This window comes from Parasteatoda tepidariorum, chromosome 8 (assembly GCF_982258835.1).
Source record: "Parasteatoda tepidariorum strain Cologne lab strain chromosome 8, Ptep-v5.0, whole genome shotgun sequence".
NCBI classification, from domain to species: Eukaryota; Metazoa; Arthropoda; class Arachnida; order Araneae; family Theridiidae; genus Parasteatoda; species Parasteatoda tepidariorum.
In genome coordinates, this window is record NC_141762.1 from 50,572,293 (window position 1) to 50,594,674 (window position 22,382).

Below are 22,382 nucleotides of genomic sequence, written 5' to 3' on the forward strand. Positions count from 1 at the left end.
ATAATATTTTTTCACTACCAAGAATTAGTAGAAATAACTTTTTAATGACACAAAATTGGTTTAAGTTCCCACTTTTACAACCTAAACCAATTTTTGAGAACCAAGCCTTGTGTAAATTTGTAAGAAATGTCTTTTTTTGAAATAAACATTAGAAAAAAGCTCATTTTTGTGTACAGCTAGATCAAATTGGAACAATTTTTCTTTGCAAAAATTCATACTTTGAAACGAGACAAAACAGCAATCACCTAAACTCCACAGTCTTATAATCCTTAAAATCAGTCAAATTAAGTAATTAAACTATATATAACTAAGTGAACATTTATTTGACATTTATAATATCTACACACGAAATTCAAAATATACAAAACCTAAAACCTTTGAGTAACAACAAGGAAATATACACAGTACAAAATTTCAACAAATATTAGTAAGCAAAACATGTTAATGACATACAAAGTGATTTGAGCAATAACAGGCACCAGGACATAACATCAGGCTTTCAGCAAAAAACATCACTTGTTTGCCGAATGACAGGATAAACATGGTAGATGATTACATAAAGTTTTCAATCCTACAAATGAAAAATTAAGAATGTTAGAAAACTAAAGGGAAAATGTTAATTGTTATTCAGTGGTTACTTATTTTAAATAAATAAAGAATTTCAGAGGAGATAAAATCACAATATTTTCAAATCACAATTATACAAATGAAGTATTTACAGTCTTCATAATATGTGCTTTGCTATAAGACATCTTCACCAGCACAATAGCCCCTTGCCTCAAGCATGGGTTGCCACAACCATGTGTTCCATCCATGGTCTAATATCTACAACATGTCTCCAATTATTAATTTTCAATGTTTTTAACTCTTTTTTAATGTCGTCCAGTCAGTCATCTAAGGCTTTTTGAATATCAAGATCTAAGTTGGATTATTTTCAGTAGGTAGGTAGGCTCTTTATTTACATTACACTAAAACTGCACAATGGGCTATTGCCGACAGCCTTGGAAACATACCTGAAGATGATCCAAAGACATGCCATCGCAATTTTGATCCTCTGCAGGGGGTCAATTTTGATCCTTCCCTGCTTTAGTAGCCCGAGGATCTGCAGGCAAAATAGCTTCAAAAAACTCTTACATTTCTAATTGAACATTACTTTGTCGAAAGATGTTGGGGAATCATTTCCAACATACAGAAAAGCATTTGGTTATAAAAGGGTTTCCATATAATTATCTCCAGTTTTGTTTCGCCCTTCAAGCATATCTTGAAAATAGTTTTGCCATGTTTAATACTCAGATTAAAACTTTAAGAAATTCCCCCAAAAGCAATAGTTCTTGGTTTGAATTCTTTTCTTGTGCAATTGAGTAATTTATAGAACCTCTCAGATTCCTTATGATTATTAATTGAATTGATTATTGATTAAAATTACATTTTTAATTGAAAAGCTTATTTTTAATTAGTTTTATTTTCTTCATATCTTTATTCATTTTTAAGTTTCTAGTGTAATACTTCTGAAACATAAACTGGTAAATCTTGTTTTTGCTTTAAAGTTTCTCATTGTCAAACCAATTATAACTTTCATTAGGTCTGAGTCTTAAAACCATTCCAAGTGCTAATCACATATTTTACAGAATGCATAATTTAGGTATAATTAACAACACAGGATGAAGATAAACTAAATATATTAAACAAAGCCCGAAGTAGTTACACTATTCTCAATAAATTCTATAAAAATAAAAACATAACAAATTCAACAAAAATTAGAGTTTTCAATACAAATGCCGTATCTGTCCTACAATATGGATTTGAGACATGGCACCAAAATGAAAACATGAAAAACTTCAAGTATTCATTAACAACTGTTTAAGAAGACTCTTGCATATCAACTGGATCCATAAAATTTGTAATGCAGAAACCCTTAGAAAAGCAAAACCGAAACCAATTAATCTGGAAATTAAAAACTTAAATGGAAATAGGTTTGTCATGTTCTATGTAAACCTGAAAAATTTCAAGCAAAACAAGTTTTTGATGGGTACCCTCGGGGCAACAGAAAAAGCGAACCTAAAAATATTCGACACTGGACAATTGTATACGAATTGAAAAGAATAGGAAAGATATGGAGAGAGGTAAAATAGAGTGAGATGGAAAGCTACGATAGAAGTCCTAGGCCCCGATTCGGAGTGAAATATAAGTATGTATGTATTTAGCTCCATATTTTTGGATAATTTGAACATATTTTTTAAGAATATTTGGAACACTCATTTTGCCAATCTTTTGAGTTGAATTTTTAACCTAAATTCTTTCTTTCTCCTTTTGTTCTTTTGTATAAACTTTATGTATTCTATATCTGACTTCAGACCAAAAAAAAAGGGCAATGGGTCAGCAGTTTTGTTTACTATTTTGTAGCTTCTCTCCTCCATCAGACTGGTAAAATATCTCTTGCATACAAACTCATGATTTATTTTATTCAAAATTAGACTATAATGTGACTGCTCATTACACTTAAGATTTTAATGCATGTGGGAAGTACTGATGAAAATCATACTGGTGATTTTCTGAGACAGCAAACTCAAATAATCTCTTTGTATTTCCATTTATCTCCACAAGAAGACTCTCAGCAGCAGCTTAGAAAGTTTACAAAGACACCAATCTTTGTGCAAAAATCATGCCCAAAGACATCCAGCTTGTCCGACAAATTCATAAAGAACAAGCTTAAACTGATTAATTATTTACAGTTAATAAAAAATCTTGGCATTTAAGTCTCAAATGTAAACTTTGTGACTTGAAAAGGTCAAGAATTTTAGTTTCTTGCAAGTATAAAAAGTTATCCTTTTTCATTTTATTCTTTACTTGAGTAGATCTGTAAGCATATATCAAGATAATATTGTTTAGTTTTCCTTAAGGTCTTAACTTACTAAGTTCCATCACAAGTTTCATAATCCTTTACTGAGTACCTCAGTCTTTCACTGAAAATGCACCCCACATCTTTATCAAATAGGTCATATTAAGTTGTTTTTTTTATATCAGATTTCTAGGAAATAGTTGAAAAGTTTAATTGGGTTTCTTAGCATGTTAAAACATCTCTTTATAAATAATTGATCTTTTTAACAAACTTTTGCCATTGCAAACGTTTTATCACTGAAAGTATAAGAGATTCAGCAGGCAGAACCTAATTTAGTAACAAATATATGATAAAATGAATATTTAAAAATTTTACACAACACAGTGTAATATTTTGTATTTACATCAACTGCAGGTCTATTCTCTAACTTAGCAGTAAAAAATTACAATGATAAAATGTACATGAATAATATCGAACATTCTTAAATTTTAGAAAGGTAGTATTTTGTCTTTTTGAAATAAGTTACTTTTTTATCGCCAGCCCACAGAGATAAGATTATTTGCTGTAGAAAAAGAACAATAATAAACCACAAAAGTAAATAACCAACATACAGATTATTGGATTCATGGTGCATGTTCTTGAATTTTAAAAATTATTTCCAGACATTGTTCAGTGAATGTATTTATCATGAGTGATAAGTATTTATTTAAAGAGCATGATATTAATTCGATATAATGTTATTAAAGATTTAAATATAAATAATAATATATCTATAAAATAAAATAAAAATTGGTATAGGAATAATGACATAGCTACATTGCTGACCATAAACCATGACCATTAAGTTGCTGAAATAAGGTATATAATTTGTTTTTACATGTACTACCCCACACTACCCTACAATAATGGAAGAAACACTTTCAGTTTTTAAAATTTTCTTAAATTTCTCAAGAAATATTTAAAGTATTACTGTATAACTTAAGAGATGTTTAGTTATGCAAATTTTCATACTTAGCAAAACAATTAAAAGTTTTAGAAGTTTGAGAGGTTGACAATAAATTACCAAAGAAAACAAGTATTTTTACACCCTATGCCTGAAAATCAAGCAAAAAACATGTAACTTGTATCGATTACTTTAGTTGTTATTTTTAATAACTGCACAAAAATTTCGTAAGCCTACAGTAAATAGTTATGGAGATATAAACATTTTTATAAAATAAAAAAAATTTGCCTTACCTATGCTTGCTATAACTTTATTCAACAAGAGAAAAAATTCTCTGGGGCAATTTTAAATCAATTACAAAATTATTAACTCAAAATTTGAAAAGAAGTCATTGAAAACTTTGCAAGATATAAGCATTTAAAGTAGATCTTTCATACTGTGTATGCAAAAAAAATTTGAAAAAGTACTTTCATAATTTTGGGTTGAATCGTATTTGGAAAGTTAAGGGAAAAGTTTGATTTTAATATCTTACAGATTTAAAAAGTTTTAAGCAGTTTTTACACTTTTTAAACGAAAGCTCAAAATAATCAGGGGTTCAACACAAATTTTATTTTGTAGGACAAGACAAAATTTAATAACAAACGATAATACCTTACAGTGATCGTCTAGAAACCAAAATGTGATGCTATATGGAAAAAAAATATGCAAAAGAAAACATACTTTTATGGAGGATGATCCCTCAAAATACTGGTTTTGTTTTTAATTTTTGTTTAATAGAACAAAATGAAGATTGTGGAAATCCTCTTATCATTTTGAGCTTTTTCTTTTAAAAAGTACAAGAACTACACGGAAAACTGATTGAAACTTTTAAAATTGTTAAGATATTAAAATCAAACTTTTTTTGTACAGTTGCTGAATACAATAAAAAAGATTTCATTACATATTACATACATAAAATTCGCAACAAATTATGATTTTTTATTTCTTTTTATTCTGTGCTGGTGCACTACAAAGGAACTACTTTAAACACTCATATTTGGTGCAGTTTTAAAAGAAATTTTCTTAAATTTTATATCAATAAATTTCTAAAAAATTTTAAACTGTTCAAAAAATTTTGCTTATTTTCATTGAATATTTTTTATGTTATAACATAAAATTGGAAAAAAAAATTTTTATAAAAAAAAAGTCCATATCTTTATAAATATTTATGCTAGGTTTACAAAATTTCATGCAATAATTAAAAATTACAACTTAAGTAATCTGTACAAGTTACAAGCTTATTGATTCATTTTCTAGCATAGGGTGTTCAAAATTATTTGTTTCCTTTAATAATTTATTGTCGATCTCCCAAGTCACAGAAAGCTTAAAATCTCATTTCAATCTCATGAACTTAATATCTCTAAAGTTACGAAATAAACCTTTATGTATTACTCGAGAAATTTTTAAAAAATGTCAAGAACTGAAAGTGTCTTTTCCATTATTTTAGGGTTGTGTATACACATTTATATTAAACAGTAATCAGCTAAAAACTTCATTCAGTACAAAGGGAAAATAAGATCCAACAACTTTATATCCTTTCAGGAAAAACAGTATTTTTTTAAAAAGTACACCTTCACATTTCATAGATTCATATAAAAAGTATCGACTTTAATTGTTTCTGTAATAAAAAAAATACTTAATATTCTTCTTTGATAAATGAAATACTGTTTTTCTCTACTACGTGCATCATACTTCCACAATTATAACAGGAAATAATTTCAGAAAATAATGCAGATAATTATTTAGCATAACCATTTCAAGAACAATCAACACATTTTTCCTTTATTTAAATTATATGAGATGGAATTAAAATTCTTCATATAGAAGCATTAATGTCAAAAATCTTAAGACAATGTCATTAAAAGTTTTAACATTTAAAAAGAAATGCAAACCAATACATTATTTGTAGAAATCTCTATGTCTTCCTTATCAATTAATAAATTTCATTTACATACTTAGCTAAAACAAACTGTATTTAATTCTATTTGTTATTCCTTTAGTTCCTTAAACTGAAAAATATAAAGCAGGAAAAATGTGATAAAGATAGCTTGATAAACTTTTAAATGAAATTTCATTATAAATTTCTCTGTTTGTCAACATTGCAATTGCATTTAACTTTTAGAAACTAGCATTTAGTTTATTAATTCAAAATAATTATTTATTGTTTTGTTAAAGATTAACAATAAATATATATGTCTGCAAAGATCACATACCTATAAATAAACAAATTGGAATATTTGCCATCAAATTGAAAACAATGTTAAGTTCATAAAGTAAAATTTTTTAAAGTATTGAAAAGTTGGAAAACTTTTCGATAAAATCAAAATTTCTTAAGAACAGGAATCCAACTAAATTTCAACTTCAAAAAACTGTACTAAATCCTGAAAAGTTAATGCTTAAACATTGCTTAGCCACTAAAAGAGGAAACCATGCATAAAAGGGGAAAGGTGTAAATAATTAAGAGTAAAATGCAAGTAAAATCAAAATTTCCTAAGAAAAGACATGTAATTAAAGTTCTACTTTAGAATACAGACTGACAAAATATGAGTAAAAACTTACTTTTTATTGCAAGGAGTGAATAGTTTTATGATCACGAAGGGGTTTCAGGTTATCTAAATTATCCCAGTATTTTAGCAAAAAGTTCTCTGCAATCAGCTTAAACCAAGGTGTTACTTTTAACCCTTTTTTCTGTACATCATCTATAAAATTAAATTATTTAGGTAAATTATAAAAAGAAGGAAAATAAAAAAAACTTAGCTTGTTAAAATTGATAAAACATTTTAACAAGTCTTGATACAGAAAATGAATAAATTAAAATTTAACTTCCAAAGTTTATCTGCATCATTAAAACATAAATTATCTTCAATCATTATTTCATTTTACACTTCAGTGGAACTCAGTTGTTCTCTCAATCTATCAAACACTAAATTGAAGTGTTTGGCAAAGACTTCTCAAAACAAGAAGAGCCGATGATCATAAACCTAACCCAAGAAAAGAAAATAATTATCTGAGCCATCATCAAAGTTGCACACTAATCAAATACCATTTGTTTAGAGAATGACTTATAAATGGGTATCTTCCAGACCTCTTACTATGGGTAATTGAATAGCAAGCTCCAAATTTCATTTGTTTAAAATTAATTATTTTCAAAAAATATTTATATATTAAGACTCGATGAAACATACTTTATAACTAATTTAACTATTTTGAACAAATTTTCAGGCTAAATACTACAAACTAGTCAGAGGTATGTTGACTGCTAATATAAATCACACGTGTCCAGGGATGTTGAGTGCTATTCTAAACACTTTCTAAGTTGGCTGCAATTTGTTTTATAGAAAATTCTCTTCAGCATCACTTTATGAACAGTACATATAACTATAAATGAGCTATTAAAAGCTATCCTAATTTCCAAGTTGGCCATATGGAAAACTTTTGAAGGGTTTTGTCACAAATAGGTTTTCAAGAAAGGATAATAAAATGAAATTTTAAATGTAAAGATGTATATAATGTTAAGCTTTATAACTGCATGATGTATATTAATATTTAAAGAAATTATTTAGTGTAAGTAACTAGCAAGCGCTCCTAGAAAATATGCACACATGATTTTTCAAAAAAAAAAATCAGTTCAATATTAAACTTATGCAACAAGTTGTAATTCCAACTGTGATTAATCTTACGATAAAAAAAAAAAAATTCATGCATAAAAAAATACACAGACTCATCCTTCTCTACAAGTTAACCACTAAGTTAACTCAATGCACCACAAGTAGTCAACTTACACTGGTTTCATTGTACTAGCAAAATTAGTAAAAACTAAAAAATAATCTCATGGTGTTAATCTCTGAAGCTAATTAATGAACTAATTCAACCTCTTTTTGAATTACAGTAGGGAACCGATTATCCGGAACGGTCGGGACCATCGCTATTCCGGATAACTGATTTTTCCGGTTTTCTGAATCGCTACAAAAAGCCGTTTTTTTTATTGTTAAACCCAACTTAAAAAAAAAAAAAATTGGAAATAATCTTAAAAATAAGAAAAAACGCTGAAGTAATACACTAATGATTATTTCCAAATGATGGTAAGGTAAACATCGTTAAAAAAAGAAAGAAAAATCGTAAAATCTTATGAGGAAAAAAAATTTTTTTTTAGAAATGGCCAGAAAATTTATCGAATTTCGTTCCGGTTTTTTGGTTTTCCGGTTTTCTGATTTCCGGATAACGGGTTCTGAACTGTATTACATTTCACATCACTAACACATATATGGGTTAAAAACCACATTAATACTTTTATATACCTAAATATATTAGAATTTATATCTGAAATGGGGCGAAGTTCACACATACATCCGGTAGCATCAGGATTTTCCTTACTTATTCCACAACAACGACATCATGTGACTACAGGGTTGGCTTTTTGCCGACAGAAACTGGTTTATGCCATGCCAGTGGCAGAAACTGGTTATAACCGGTCAAAACTGGCAGAAACTAAAAAACGTCTATATTAGTTCTAGTAATTGCTTAATGACATTTTGTTTAAGTAAACTGAAAAATGTAACTCCATATAACTGTAACATACTTTTTAATTCATTGTTTGTAAATATATATTATTTTGATTATGTTAATTATAAAGAGTGCAGTATATCAAATACTTATATAAAACAAATCGGACCCAATTCCTGAAACTTATTTTTCCTGTCAAGTTTCGACAACTACCCCAGCTGCTACATGGTGGTCCAGTTCAATGCCTGCTAGTTCTGCTGGACTTGAGAGAATCTTTTCAAATTTCTCGAACGTGCATAAGTAAATTGAGAAATTGTTTAGGTTTAGAAACTGCATCAAAACTTGTCTTTTGTTATAGATTACTGCAGAGTGCAAACAATGTAATATTTGATTTTGAATGGTGATAATCTTGTAAATAAATTGGACTTTGTTAAACATTTAATTGTTTTTTCTATGAATTATCCATTGTATGTCAATCTCAGTACTTGCTTTTATGTCATTTTCTGAATTTCTGTCACAAATGTGGCAGAAAAGGGTTTCTGCCATGCTGGTTTTAACCGGTTTCTACCAGTGGTTTTAACCACTTCGGCAGAAACTTGCCAACCTTGCGTGACTATGCACATCGTAAGTCGGTTCGGCATGCACAGTAAGTCCGAACACATGATAAAAAAATACATACATAAAAGAAATACACAGACCCATCCTTCTCTATAAATTAACCACCAACGCAATACACCACAAGTAGCAAAATTACACTGGTTTCAATTTAATAGCAGAATTAGTAAAAACTAAAATTTGAATTCTAAGAGAGCAAATAAGTAATAAAATACAATTTAGAGCATTAATTATTGATTTGTCAAGCAGAACATTAAAATGCTACGTAATTATTTATCTTTCCATATTTATACACAGATTTAAATAAATAAAAAATATATAAAAACATAAAAAAAATAAGTAATTTAAAATTAAACTCAAAATGATTAGGCTATACATTATAAAATGTGCAGAAATTTACTTAAAGACACACAGAAGCATTTAAACTTTAATTCTAAAAAGAAAAATAACACACAAACTTGATTAGAAAAAATAACCAAATAGAAAAAAGAAAGGCAGATGAATATGACAGTTCCACTTGGAAAACTACCAAAGTGTCGTTTTGTTTTATTACCATCTGTTGGCTTTTAACCAAATATGTGACTTTTAAAATAAAAATAGGAGTCAGAGAATGAAACTTATCAAGTGAAAGAAAATAAATGTTTTTATATCTATAACAAACATTCGGGTCAAATGAATAAATGTAAACATGTTGATGACATAGGTAAATGATTTTGAATTAAAATTGACCTAATTTTGACCAAGTGTGAAATAAAATAAATGCTTTGCTTTATGGAATGTATCAATGTCTATGACTATTTTCAAGTAGCTTTTATAATAAAATATATTTTGATTTTTCTATGAGAAATAAACAGTACTGATACTATTGTGATTCATAAATTTTGGAAAAAGGAAAATCCTTAGCTATCTTCCCTTTTTTGTAGCTAAGCAGCATTTCTTTAAATACATATTTATTCATTTATTTATTTAATTTTGAAATATATTTTAAAAGCTAAAATATTCATTTTCTTGCAGCTAAGCAGCATTTCTTTAAATACATATTTATTTATTTAATGGAGTTGCTTTTAAAGTGGGTGCAATACCTTAAAAATTAGTTGTAATAATTAATTACATAGGAAAAAAGCTCCCATATACAGTTTAGTCATTATTACTCATTCTCATAATTAATTTAAAGGAAGAAAAAGGAAAACCAACAGTGAGTAAAAAAGCTTCAGAATGGGCACTATATAATAAGAGATATTCAGAATAAGAGAGATTAAGAAGTTCGTTTCATTTCAGACAGAAATTAGAAAAAATCACAAGTTACTAATAAATCACAAAAACTGTGAGAGAAAAAAAAATTATTTATGAGAGCATATCAATAAGTTTAAAAAAGTGCATTACCTAAGAAGCTCTTCAATTTATCACGAGAAACGTAAACACAATCTTTAACTTCATTTGGGTTTGGATTTAGTTCAACATCTTTCTGAACAAGAAGTACATAATCTATTTCTCGCTCACCCCATCGATTATCGAATGGAGCAGTGTAAAGGATCCTTGTCATGTACAAAAATTCATTTGCCGCAATCTAGATAAAAATAATAACTTTCAAATTTCATGAAAAATTATAGCATTTTATTGGTAATACCCGATTGAAAACTACATAAGCCTCAGAAATATACAAAAATACAATGACAGTCGACATGTTTCAAAGCACATCAAAAATAGGTGCCCATTTTCAAGACTTGACAGACGCGGGTGTAATGAAATTATGTTACATTACATTCATGCCTATTAAACCTTGAAAATAGGAGTTTCATGCATGCACTTGGAACATGTCGACTGTTATTTAATTTTTGTATATTTTTGATGCGTATGATGTTTTTAATCAGGTAATATTTTATTACTTGATTGTTTTTGGAATTACTTATTCAATTTTATTGTAATAATCAGAAATGAAACTATTGCAAAAAATAGTGTATACTAAAACCTGCAAAGCCTACATTAATGACTTCTGTATATAAAAAAAATTCTCTTTCTCATGAAAATAAATATTATGGATTATTCTTAGCAGTTAATGCTGTAAGATAATTATAAATGAAAAATAGTATTAAGGGAAACTGGAAAAGACTTCCTTGAATATATTTTTATTATTAAGTTTTCCTGTAGATATAGCAGTTAGATATGCTCAATCATGAACTTTGATGAGTATACAATTTACTTAACTAACCCTTTCTGGATGGGTGAGTCATATATGCATTCTACATAAATGCATAATGATTAAACAGATTAAATTAATATACATAAAAAATACACTTTAAGGTTATAAAAGTTTGGATTCTCTACTGATTACAACGAAATTACAATTTTCCCAGAATTCTAAACACTGTATCTTAATTAAAGCAATATGATTAAAGTACAAAAATGGACATGCTAAAGTTTTGGTTCTCTAAACAAGAACCTTGCCTGATGTCTAAACAGCAAATGAGAGTAAGAAAGAAAAATATAAATACATGCAAAATGGTTTAACTAATAAGAACAAGTTTCAACAAGATAATAAAAAGATGGGTGGTGAGAAATAAGTCTGGGGGTTTAGTAATTCCATTCCTGTACTTAATTTGTGCTTTCTTCCAGTTTTTTTTGCTTTAATTTAAGTAGTATAAAGGATGTTTAAGCCTCCTCATCATAATGTTTCAAGTTTATAATGTTTATATTTCTATTTCATAATACAAATAAAGTAAATTGGAAAACTATTTTGTATAAAAACCTTAGCAAATAGTAATTATTAAAAAGTAATAATATCACAGGATTTTTTTTTTCTTTTTTTTGCATTTATACAAATACTATACCTTGCCTAGTTTAGGTGTGGACATTTTAAATCTGAAATTAGATTTGCTACTATAGCTACAACTTTTTGCAAAATGACATTTTTAGACAATTTTTGGTCAAAATGCACAAGTTTAAAAACATTGCATTTAATAGGGGGTCGCATATATGCATATAAAACAAATTTCTATGGGAGTTTGGGCATATCAACAGGATTAAAATTGTATAAGAACCCATGACCCAAAAAGTTCTTGCACACTGCTAGGAGCACTTTGCTACTATGACCTGTTCAGAACCAAACTAAGAAACAATTCATAATAGGGAAACCCCTAGCAGCATACAATGACATTTCCGGAAATTTAATCCTATGCAATTTGAATCCTGATAATGTGCCCTAACTATAATAGAACTTTGTTCAACATTTATGAGACCCCATCTCGTATATAGAGTTTCTAAACTAGTACATTTCAACAAAAACATAGACTAATAATGTCATTAAAAAAAACTTTAGAGAGAGAAACCAATTACAGCGATATGAAAGTATCCAAGATCTGTTAAAAAATTTCATCTAATAGAAAGAAAAAAGAAAAAAAAGATTATTCGCCAGTATAATCTGATACAAATGTATAAAAAATGTAAACATAGCCAAAATTAAAAATTAACTGCATGCAGCATTAAACAAAAGCATAACCAAAAAAACGAGGCAAACTTACACTATCTGGTTCAACTCCTAATTCAATGTGTAACCTTCTTTGAGCAGCTCTTTTAACTCCCAAAGCTTTGATCTCCTCAAGATCAGAGGCAATATAAAGAGGATGACTGCAGCATGTATTAGTAAAGTAACCTAAAACACATTTACCAGTATATAATCACTAACAATGTAACAAATAAACAATAAAAAAAATATAACAAGAATAAGTTCATGTTATATGAAAAGATTCAGGTCTATAATAAGTATGGGATACAATGGACAGCAAACACACTTTATTTTATGCTAACTATTTATGACAGATCAATGGTAATTCTAGCTGTAATAGTAATCTTCAATTATAGCAGGAATCATTTGTTGTCAGTCAACATATTTAATAATGAAATACCTTTTTTTTATTAAGACAAAAAGTTTTTATGTTGCCAGCGTAATATTTACTATTAAATCAATTTTCTTTACAGAAATATTTTTAAAAACTGATAAAACTTTTGTATAATTCCATAAATATAATAACGACTAAAGGCAAAAAACAGTTTTTTAGGATGTTATAATGTTTGATATAAAATGAGCATTAGAAAACATATTTCAGAAATAGCAAATTTTTTTAGAAAAAAATATTGAACTGTTGTCAGGTACCTTAAACTCAAATTAATTTCATTATAGTGATTTTTTAGGTATTTCAACTAAATTTCCTGACATTTACCCGAGTTTTTCAGATTCAAAAAAATTACCTGCTGTATCTGGATTGCTATTTTAAAAAAATTATAATATTTTGCAATAGAAGGTTATATGAAACAAATGTGTGACATTACTGGTGAACAGATGAATAATTACATTATTAATATATAGTAACAGCATAGAGACTGGCAATAATAATTATACTGGAAAAAATGTCTCAAACATATGAATTGTGCTCCTCTTGACATATTTTATATTATTAATCCTGGAAAATTTGCAGAATATCTCGTCAACATAATAATTTTATTCTTTAAAAATAGTTTAAATTATTAATATGTCTTCAAAAATTATATTTTATAATTTCTTGAACTTCAAAGTGGATGAGATTCTCTTCAGACCCAAGACAAGAAGTGGAACACAGCTATCGTGACCTGCATCATTGGGGATAAAAAAGTCACATACAAATGTTCTAAAAATGGAATATCATTAAAAATGCATTTAAAAACTTTTCTTTCCCTCAATTTTTTTATTTTAGAGTCTGTAGATATTTCTTAGTGGTGAATTTATAGAATTTCAAGTCATTTGGTTTTTCCTTTCTTAATAGAATAATAATGACATTAAAAAAATAAATTTAAAAAAACTCATAAATTGTGTCAAATGCAATATGGTCATTAAAGAAGATTGGTAATGTATCATTGTTTTAGTATCAACTATCTTATTCTCTAATTACAGAGAAAACTTGGTTATTTTTTTAGCTCATAACCACTGACAAGGGTATACGAATATATGAAATAGATTCTAATTATTTTCTTTATTGAGAAACAGCTAATTATTCTAAATGAATGCCTCCACTTACTATCAGTGCCTTCATAACAGATTATTTCACATGAAAATTTGTATTATATTGATATATTTAAAAATCAGACTATGGTCAATCAAGATAGGAACAATTACTTTATTTGCAGCATAAAATTTACTTTACAACTTATATATACTGAAATTCAATAGAAGATTAATAATATATTTCACATATAAAACATTGTAATGATTTACAATCTATTCAAATAATAAAACAGATTTTTTTAAAGAAAAAAATTTGAAGAACAACTTTTTTATAGTTTTTGAATGAATTTATAAGATCTAAAAGTGTAAATTCAACTTTGTAAAAAAAATTTATTCATAATAATAATAGTATCAGGACTAAAACCTGATTAAATCAACATTTATATTAATAATTTCAAATTAAAATGTAAAAGAAAAAGTATTAAAACATAATTAAAAGTAGGCATTTATGAATTCTTCAGCAATTACCTATAAATCAAAATGTGAAAAACTATAAAAACTAAAGAGGAATGCTAATATAAATACCAGGAAAAGTGATTTTCGTATCAGATCTTTGTTGTAAGAGAAGCTCCTTTTTACTGTTGAAAAGGAAAACACTGAAAGCTCTATGCAGCAATCCTGTTCAAGTAAGAAACTTTAATTAAAAACAAACTAACATTTCAAAACATTCATAATTCAGTAAAGTTATAAAAATAAAATATATAAAAAATCAGTTTGTAATGCAACCATTTTTCATTAATCCATAAATCCAATCAAAGGTGTTTTTATACTCAAGTATAAGAGTATTTAATGCTTTGAAGATCAGAAACACTCCTAAAATAGCTAGTCAGGTTTATTTTTAAACTTCGCACTTTAAATAAAAATTTTGTAAAATCTATAGAGCTTAAATCAGAAATTAAAAGGATTGCCCCCCTCCTCAAAACACTAACAGATAAGATGCATTTTCTTTGTTACATCCAACTTCAATGGCAATACCCTTGTTATGTATGTTAAAGAGGTTTTCAATTCTAAATAGGATATAAACTAATACATTGACAGAAAGACTGTTAAAAATTATAACTAGAATATCAGAACAAGGACTTAAATTTAAAGGACAAAATAGAAATTTTATTCGTGATTTAAAATTTAATAGTGCTGTGAATTATATTAAGTTCAAAAGAATGCGATTGAAATTTAAATGAAAATAAAATAGATGAAACAATGAAAAAAATTAATCTTTATACCATTTCAATTGTTTTCGAATGTAGGAATGAATGTACAGCGGCGCAGAAATTTCTCTAAGCCAAATGATTTCCCTGAACACAGTTGTTTTTGGTTTGAAAGTAAATAGGGTCTTTTCTCCGAAAATGATGACACTTTTTTTAGTTTGAATAGTTTTAGAAAGTAAAGTTTGTATATTGTTAAAAAAAATTTCTTGAACTAAGAAAAATATTTGACTTTACACCATTTTTGAATAAACTAGTATATGATATTTGTTAAAAAAAATAATAGAAATCTAAATATATAGAACTACAATAATAATTTACAAGAATAAAATTAAGGTCTTATTCATAAACTTAAGGGAGCCAAACTAATATATTAACATATAAATTTAATTGCGTTCTTCTCATAATAGCCTTATTCCGCTCTTCTTTCTTGAAATATTTTATTTTTTTTGGTGCTGATAATTTTCCATTTCAATTTCTTTTAACAGAGAAAATATAACCTTTTTTTAAAAATTAAATCAAAAATCTGTCCTTAGCAGCCTGAATTTCTCCTGAATCTTGTTTGTGCTACCAGAAAACTTTTTGCTACGATTGTTGCTAACAGAATCCTCAATAACTTATTTATTTTTATCCAATCTAAATGAAAACTTAGCTTAGTGAAGAATAATTATAGTAAGTTAACTTGACAAAGAAAATTATTCTTCACAAAAAATATAATCAAAATATTGATAAGTAGTTTTAACCAAAAGTGACCGAGAAAAACACAGTTTATGAGAGCATGTATAGAAAGGATCAATTAAGTTATCTATGTATGAACTTTTTTTAATATGTATGAAGCCTTGATGTTTTGAATTAATAAATGTATAAGCAGCTCTTTTTGGACTGTCCAAAAAAAATTTAAAAAAAATAAAAAATTGAACAAAAACTGCTTTTAAAGTCAAGGTTAACATCTAACAAATCAGAAAATAATAAACAAAATCCCACATTAAATAAATTAAATGAGCATTAACTGAAAATAATTAACAGAAAACACTTTTGTTCAATATCTAGCCTAACAATCCATGACAGAAAACTAACAAAGATAAGTATCCTGTCTGGAGATATCAATCAGAAAAAAGGAAGAGGAGGAAAGGAAAAGCCATAATCACACATGAAAAGGAAGTAAAACAGCTTTTTGGACCTGAAGCAAATCATGAAACTCATTGCATAATAATAAGAAGGAAAGAAGAAAAAAAAAGTTGTCAAACAAGAGCCCTGTAAAATGTAAACAGAAGCACACTTGCTGGCAGGGAAAGAGGCAGATGATCTTTTCACCTTGAAATCTTTAAAGTTAATTCACAGCTGTGCAAATGCATATGAAATGCTAAAAGCTCTTTTCTTTGATCTTGATTCTCAGATAGGTTGATTCATGTGCTCACATGAATACATTTTGCTTTTTTTGTGCAGTAAAAGCATGAAAAAAAAAGGAAAAATATTGTGCCTATTCTACATTTTCCTTGTCAGACAACATTGTTATTGAAACAGAATAATTCACAGTTTTTAAAAATGAATAAAATAAATATTTATAAAAAAAATAATTTAAACAATATAATTTTTTTTAATTAAAAAATAAGTACTAAAATTCATTTAGAAATAAAAAACAATTTATTTAATTTTTTACTATGTATTTTGATTTTGCTACGTCTAGATAATTTAAAAAAGTTATATGGGTAGGGCATCCATCTTATTCATTGAAATTCTAAAATGATTAAAACACTTCTAACTATTTTAAAAGAAAAGATGATATTTTTTTTTTTAAAATTAGCCTTTATAACTAACTAGTACAAAGTAAAAAAATTTCATCATTTTTGATTGGAGCTGTATTATTCAGCTCATGCTTAATTTTATTTCAGTTTAAGCCATAAATGTGAAAGCAAAAGGAATAGCAATTTTTTAAAACTTTCTTTAGGTTGGCAGTAAATTTATCTTATATTACAAAAATATTTAATAATGTTGTAATTTGGAAAAAAGTTTCTCTACCAAAAAGAAAGACTCCTAAAATATTTTTTAAAAAAAAAAACACGTTAAGAGTATACTAAAACCGGATTTGTGACACATAAATCAAAAAAATCATTTCAGCTAAAAATTATTCTATGTTTTTCTGCATAATCAAAATAACATATTTTTTTCAATTAAGAAAATTCAAAGAAATAGTTAGTACAGTCAGTGCTGTGGTTGAAAAAAATATTTGGAGGAACTCTCATCTATTTATAATGTGTATGCTATAGTTGACTGATTTTTGATGAGTTAAAAAACGATCAGTTTAAATTACTTGGCCAGCGATTAAAAAAAGCAGACATTTATTTTTTGAAAAAGCTTTACTTTTTGAAAAGCCAATTTCCAATATTTTTTCCTTTGATGTACCATCATAAAAGCTATTGACAAAACAATTAATAAACTACATAAATTTCTATTCAATATTACTTAGTAAGTACATAATTCTGCATTAGCACTTGAAAAGCAGAATAAACTTCCAGGGGTTTGTCCAGGCCAAATTTACTACCCTTTAGCGGTACCTTCACAAATTCAACTCAAATGCTTTTTCTTAAAATTTTATTGTTGTATCCTGTAAGAAAGGATAAATCCATATTTTTGTGTTTTTTTTTTTTACATAATTTTTAATTTTCACAAAATAGATATCTCTGGAAAACCTAGACAGACCCCTGACTTCTTATTTGTTAAACATTGCCTTGATAGTAAGAAGGTAGGAAATATATACATGCATATACACAAAAAAGATATATTTATTTTGTTAGAGTTTAACAATAAGAGCAATTCACATTTGTAATAACTTATGTTACTCACTTTAAAAATATCTTTATTCAAATAGAAAGTAAGTGAACTCCATGAGTCCCACTTTTTTTAATTGCTTGAAACATATTATTTGCTCTTAGATTAATTTCCTTGCTAACCAGATTTTAAACTATGTAAAAGAGTTAAAGAAAAAAAATCTCATCTAGTATATTCAAAATTTCACAAATCACATGGATTTAACTAAAAGTAACTTTAGAATTTTGTTGTCATTAAATATTGCTAAATGCAATTTAAATATCTGCTCTGATTACTTAGCTTTTGAACTATGTCAAAAATTTTAAACACTATAAACATTTCCGAAATTACATTTTGTTTAACAGGACAATTCTTACATTCCCGTTTGCATTTGTTTACAAAGAAGCTAAAAAATTACACCAATCAGATTTGAAAGCTCATTTGCGCTTGCGAATATAATCAGTACAAACGGCACTTTTGTTAGAGTGAAATTTTTTTTCTTAGAACGGAGCAGAAATTTTAGTTTCATTTCGCAAAATGAATAAGAAAAAGAATGAAGAGGAAAAGAAAAATTGGTTTAAAATTTCTTCAGATAATCAAAATTTTTTACTGCAGCAAACCAAATATTTCAGCAGCACTGAGCACAATAAATATATATAAAAAAATAAAATTCTACAACTACAGCACTGAGTATAATATAAATATATATAAAAAAATAAAATTCAGTCACTTTCAGTAGCATTAAAATGAAACTATAACACTTTTAAAACTTGTCTCGAAAACATGTAAAGCACATTTTTCTTCTATATTTATGAAAGTAATGTGAAGATGTAATTTTTTCTTTGGAAGAGATTTCAAAAGAATTTAGATACTAAAGAAACTAAAAAAACAATTTCATTTACTGTTGTAATTTACAATACATTATTGATGAATATGAATAATTAAAAGAAAAACAAAAACAAAAAGTAAAAAAGAATTTTGTTTGCAAAACAATAAATATCATCAAAAGGTTTCAACTCTTTCAATTTCAAATACACGTAAAAGTAATCATAGTATATTTAACAAAATTTAGAATTAAAAGAACTGAACAAAGTAATATATTCTTATCCAAACTTATGCCTTGAATAGACCAAAAATATTAATCAAGAATTACTTACAATAATTTAAAATTAATAAAATTACATATAAGTTAAATATTTCACCTTTTTTAATGTTTTCCATTAAATGACAATCCTTTTTTGTACGTGGACCAACAACATTATCATTTTCATCAACAGCAATGCACATTTCATCTAAGAGTTTAACTTGCACCGGATCAAGATACGAATCTTCTTTAATTCCCACTGAACTCTGAACACCACGAACACATATTCTTTGTGAGCAGAAGAGCGTGTTCTTTAAACTAGCACCCACAAATCTAATAAAAAACAAAACAGTAAAACAATGTCACACACAATAAGATAATCTACATTGTAGAAAAGTTTCAAAGCCTTATCTTGAATTTTTGTAACTCAGTTCAATGTTAATTTATCAATATTATAATGAAATTCGTAACTATTTACTTATGATGTGTGCTAAAAAATGATAAATTATAAAATTTCTATACATTTATTTTAATCAAAAGTTTAATAACTAAAGTTCAATGTACTAAGTACATTAATGTACTAACATTACTAAAATACATTAATGTACTTAGTACATTAAACTAAAGTTTAATGTACTAAGTATACTAAACTTTTAGTAGTATTCTAATACTTTTAGTAATAAGAAAAGAAAAAGCAAGTCGAAAACATAATAACACAATTGTACTATTAGTTTTAATAGCAAACTTTGATCAACGTAATTCAAATATTTGATAAATAAAATTACAGTTTAGTTAACTCAATTACGTTAAAAAATTAAAGGCTACATGCTTAAAATAGAATAATATATTATATAGGAAATTCACATACTCTGTTCATTTAAAGAATAACAATTACTTATCAATTTTGGAAGGTAATAGGTTACCATTGAAAGGAACCTTTATTAGGAAAGGTTATTCATAAAATTAAATTTTATCTGTTGAAAATTACTTTAGAAAATACTTATTGAAAATGTGTGAAAGTGTAAAACAAATTTTACCCAAGATAAATGACTGTCCAACACTATATAATTTTATTTAAATGGATAATATCCTTTTAGTTGCATTTTTTAAGATAATTGTAAAATAATTTCCTATAAACTCAGTTGATCAAATGTAGGCATGCTTGTTTTTGACCAAATGTGTGTAAAAGTGAAGAATCAGGTAGTTACGAAGAAAAAAATAATCAAACACCACTATCAATATTTGAAAACAAGAAGTTTGCAAGCTTGTAGTGCTGCATGTCTCAACATTTTTCAAAGATGGACAAAGTTTGGCCAACAGAAAAACAGCATATTCATCATAAATAACACTGCACATTGCATATATATATATAACAAAAAAGGTAAGCTATAGTTCTGATTCATTTTTTTTATTCATTGTAGCTTTTATATTTATTAATTTAAACCAATTCTGGATTAGCAATATCTCTACTATCTTATTTACCCAAGATAGGCGTTGTGTTTTTATGTTTTATGTATACATGTAAGTAAAACTTCTTTTTCTGTACTTGTGTTGTTGTGAGTTACTTTTGTTGAGTTATAAAAACGAAATCGCTTTATTAACAAGTTACTCTATACATGTGCATTGAAATGTACCAACACATTCGTATTGGTTGTTATTTATAGTGCAATATTGAGCAACAAAAACAAGCCAATGAAAAAAGGTTTCTAAATTTACTAAAAAACACTTAAAAATAAAACAGTTCGCAAAAGAAAAATTCTATATACCTAATTCAGTAACTGTTTTTATTAAAATGTTTTCATGAACCACTAAAAAGGAAAAATTAGATTACATTCTGGGCTAAATTTTTATTAAAAATTATGGCAGAACAATTAAGATACAACAAACGGAATGAAAATATTGAGTCCGTGAGCATGCAATTCTCTTTGCATTAGAGATTTAATTCCTTTTATTTATGTTTCATAAGAAATGAAAAATTGAAAGAAAACGGACGAAATCTGAACATTAAAAGACTAAACTGTGAGAGTTACACAGGGGAAAAAAATTAAGTCGTCAGAAAGGATGATTCCATGAAAACTTACCTGGCTACATTTGAAATAGTGACAGCCATATTGGTAGTAGTAGAGTTGCAATGTTACAAAAATTTCATTAGCTGACGATTAATTTTTACTTAACATAAATACAACGAACTTAAATTGTATTCAATCGTCAAGTTGCACCTAGAGATAGCGTTAATGCTTTTTACAACATCATATGAAGAAACAAAGCTACATTCCAAGGTCGGCCGGCATGTGATCTTGTTTATAAACAGTAACGATATTGCTGCCATCTAGTTCATTTGTTGGCAACTACGAGGAGGAGAAATGACAAATTTCGAAATGGCGTGCACCGCCTTGAATTGAGATAATAATATATTTTAATAGCTCGAGATTTTCTTCTACTACTAATTTTTGACATAAATATAAGTGACACCTGTATTATTCATTATATGAAATGAAAGGTAGTTTCTATATCTGATAGCCTTGAAAAATATCGATTTTTGTTTACAAACAAGTCAAAATGCTATAAGGAAGTATACATATAAGCAATTTTTTCCCTAGAAAAAACAAAAATAAAAAAAATCAAGATAATCTGAGATCTCTTTTATTTGTTTTTTTCTCCTCTTGCAAAAACAAGATGTAATTTTTTTCCTTCCAAATAGGATAACATTTCTCCTTTTTTTATTTTTAATTATTGCAGAATAATAGATTATATTAAATAGTATGGTAAATTCTAATAGTATTTTTAATTTAAGAACAGTAAATTAATTAATTCAAGTTCTTTCGGTTTACTTACTTCTCATATTTAAAAAAAGAAATGTTAAAAATGCTTGATAAATTTCTGAGAAATTATACTTTAAAAAACACCAGTTCCGAATTTATTTCTCAAAATTCTTAATTCGATCGCAAATGATTTAACCAATAACCGCATTCAGCATATAGTTACTTATAAAGTAGAATGTTTATACCATGGGCGTCGCAACTGAATTTCTCACATCAGAAAAAAAAAAGTTCTTAAATCTGCTAAATATTTGACAATTGTCTTTTATTATTTTTTCTTAGAGATATCTAAGTATTAAGGTGGACACAATACCCGCCAACGACGCCCATTGACTTATGATGTATGTACTGCATAAAAATCTGCTATTCATAATCATATACGATCCACACCAAATTTGGTATACCATGTTCGAAGACACTGCGGCCCTAGCAATCGATTTTAAAACTAATCACTTATAAGGTAAGCTAGATTAAAATTATCAAAACCTGTAT

The 22,382-nt window shown here is 27.0% G+C and overlaps 1 protein-coding gene across 1 annotated transcript; it reads right to left on the reverse strand.

Moving 5' to 3' along the window:
* Nucleotides 1–302: 302 nt before the first annotated feature.
* Idi (Isopentenyl-diphosphate delta isomerase) lies at nt 303–21,670 on the reverse strand. The gene is made up of 7 exons (XM_016073798.3): nt 21,153–21,670; nt 19,190–19,404; nt 14,500–14,592; nt 12,458–12,588; nt 10,323–10,506; nt 6,381–6,520; nt 303–571 (listed from the first exon to the last, which is right to left on the reverse strand). Exons 1-6 carry the CDS (start codon nt 21,179–21,181, stop codon nt 6,384–6,386), a joined length of 789 nt encoding a protein of 262 aa, XP_015929284.1. The 5' UTR covers nt 21,182–21,670; the 3' UTR covers nt 303–571; nt 6,381–6,383.
* Between the last annotated feature and the right edge of the window lie 712 nt (nt 21,671–22,382).

Excerpts from the sequence above, each read along its gene's own strand:
- Idi (XM_016073798.3), bottom strand. The coding sequence starts at position 21,181 with ATGGCTGTCACTATTTCAAATGTAGCCAG. Across the intron at positions 19,405-21,152 it reads ACTATTTCAAATGTAGCCAG|ATTTGTGGGTGCTAGTTTAA; the intron begins GTAAGTTTTCAT and ends GTTTTTTATTAG. Across the intron at positions 6,521-10,322 it reads TAAATTGAAGAGCTTCTTAG|ATGATGTACAGAAAAAAGGG; the intron begins GTAATGCACTTT and ends TTAATTTTATAG.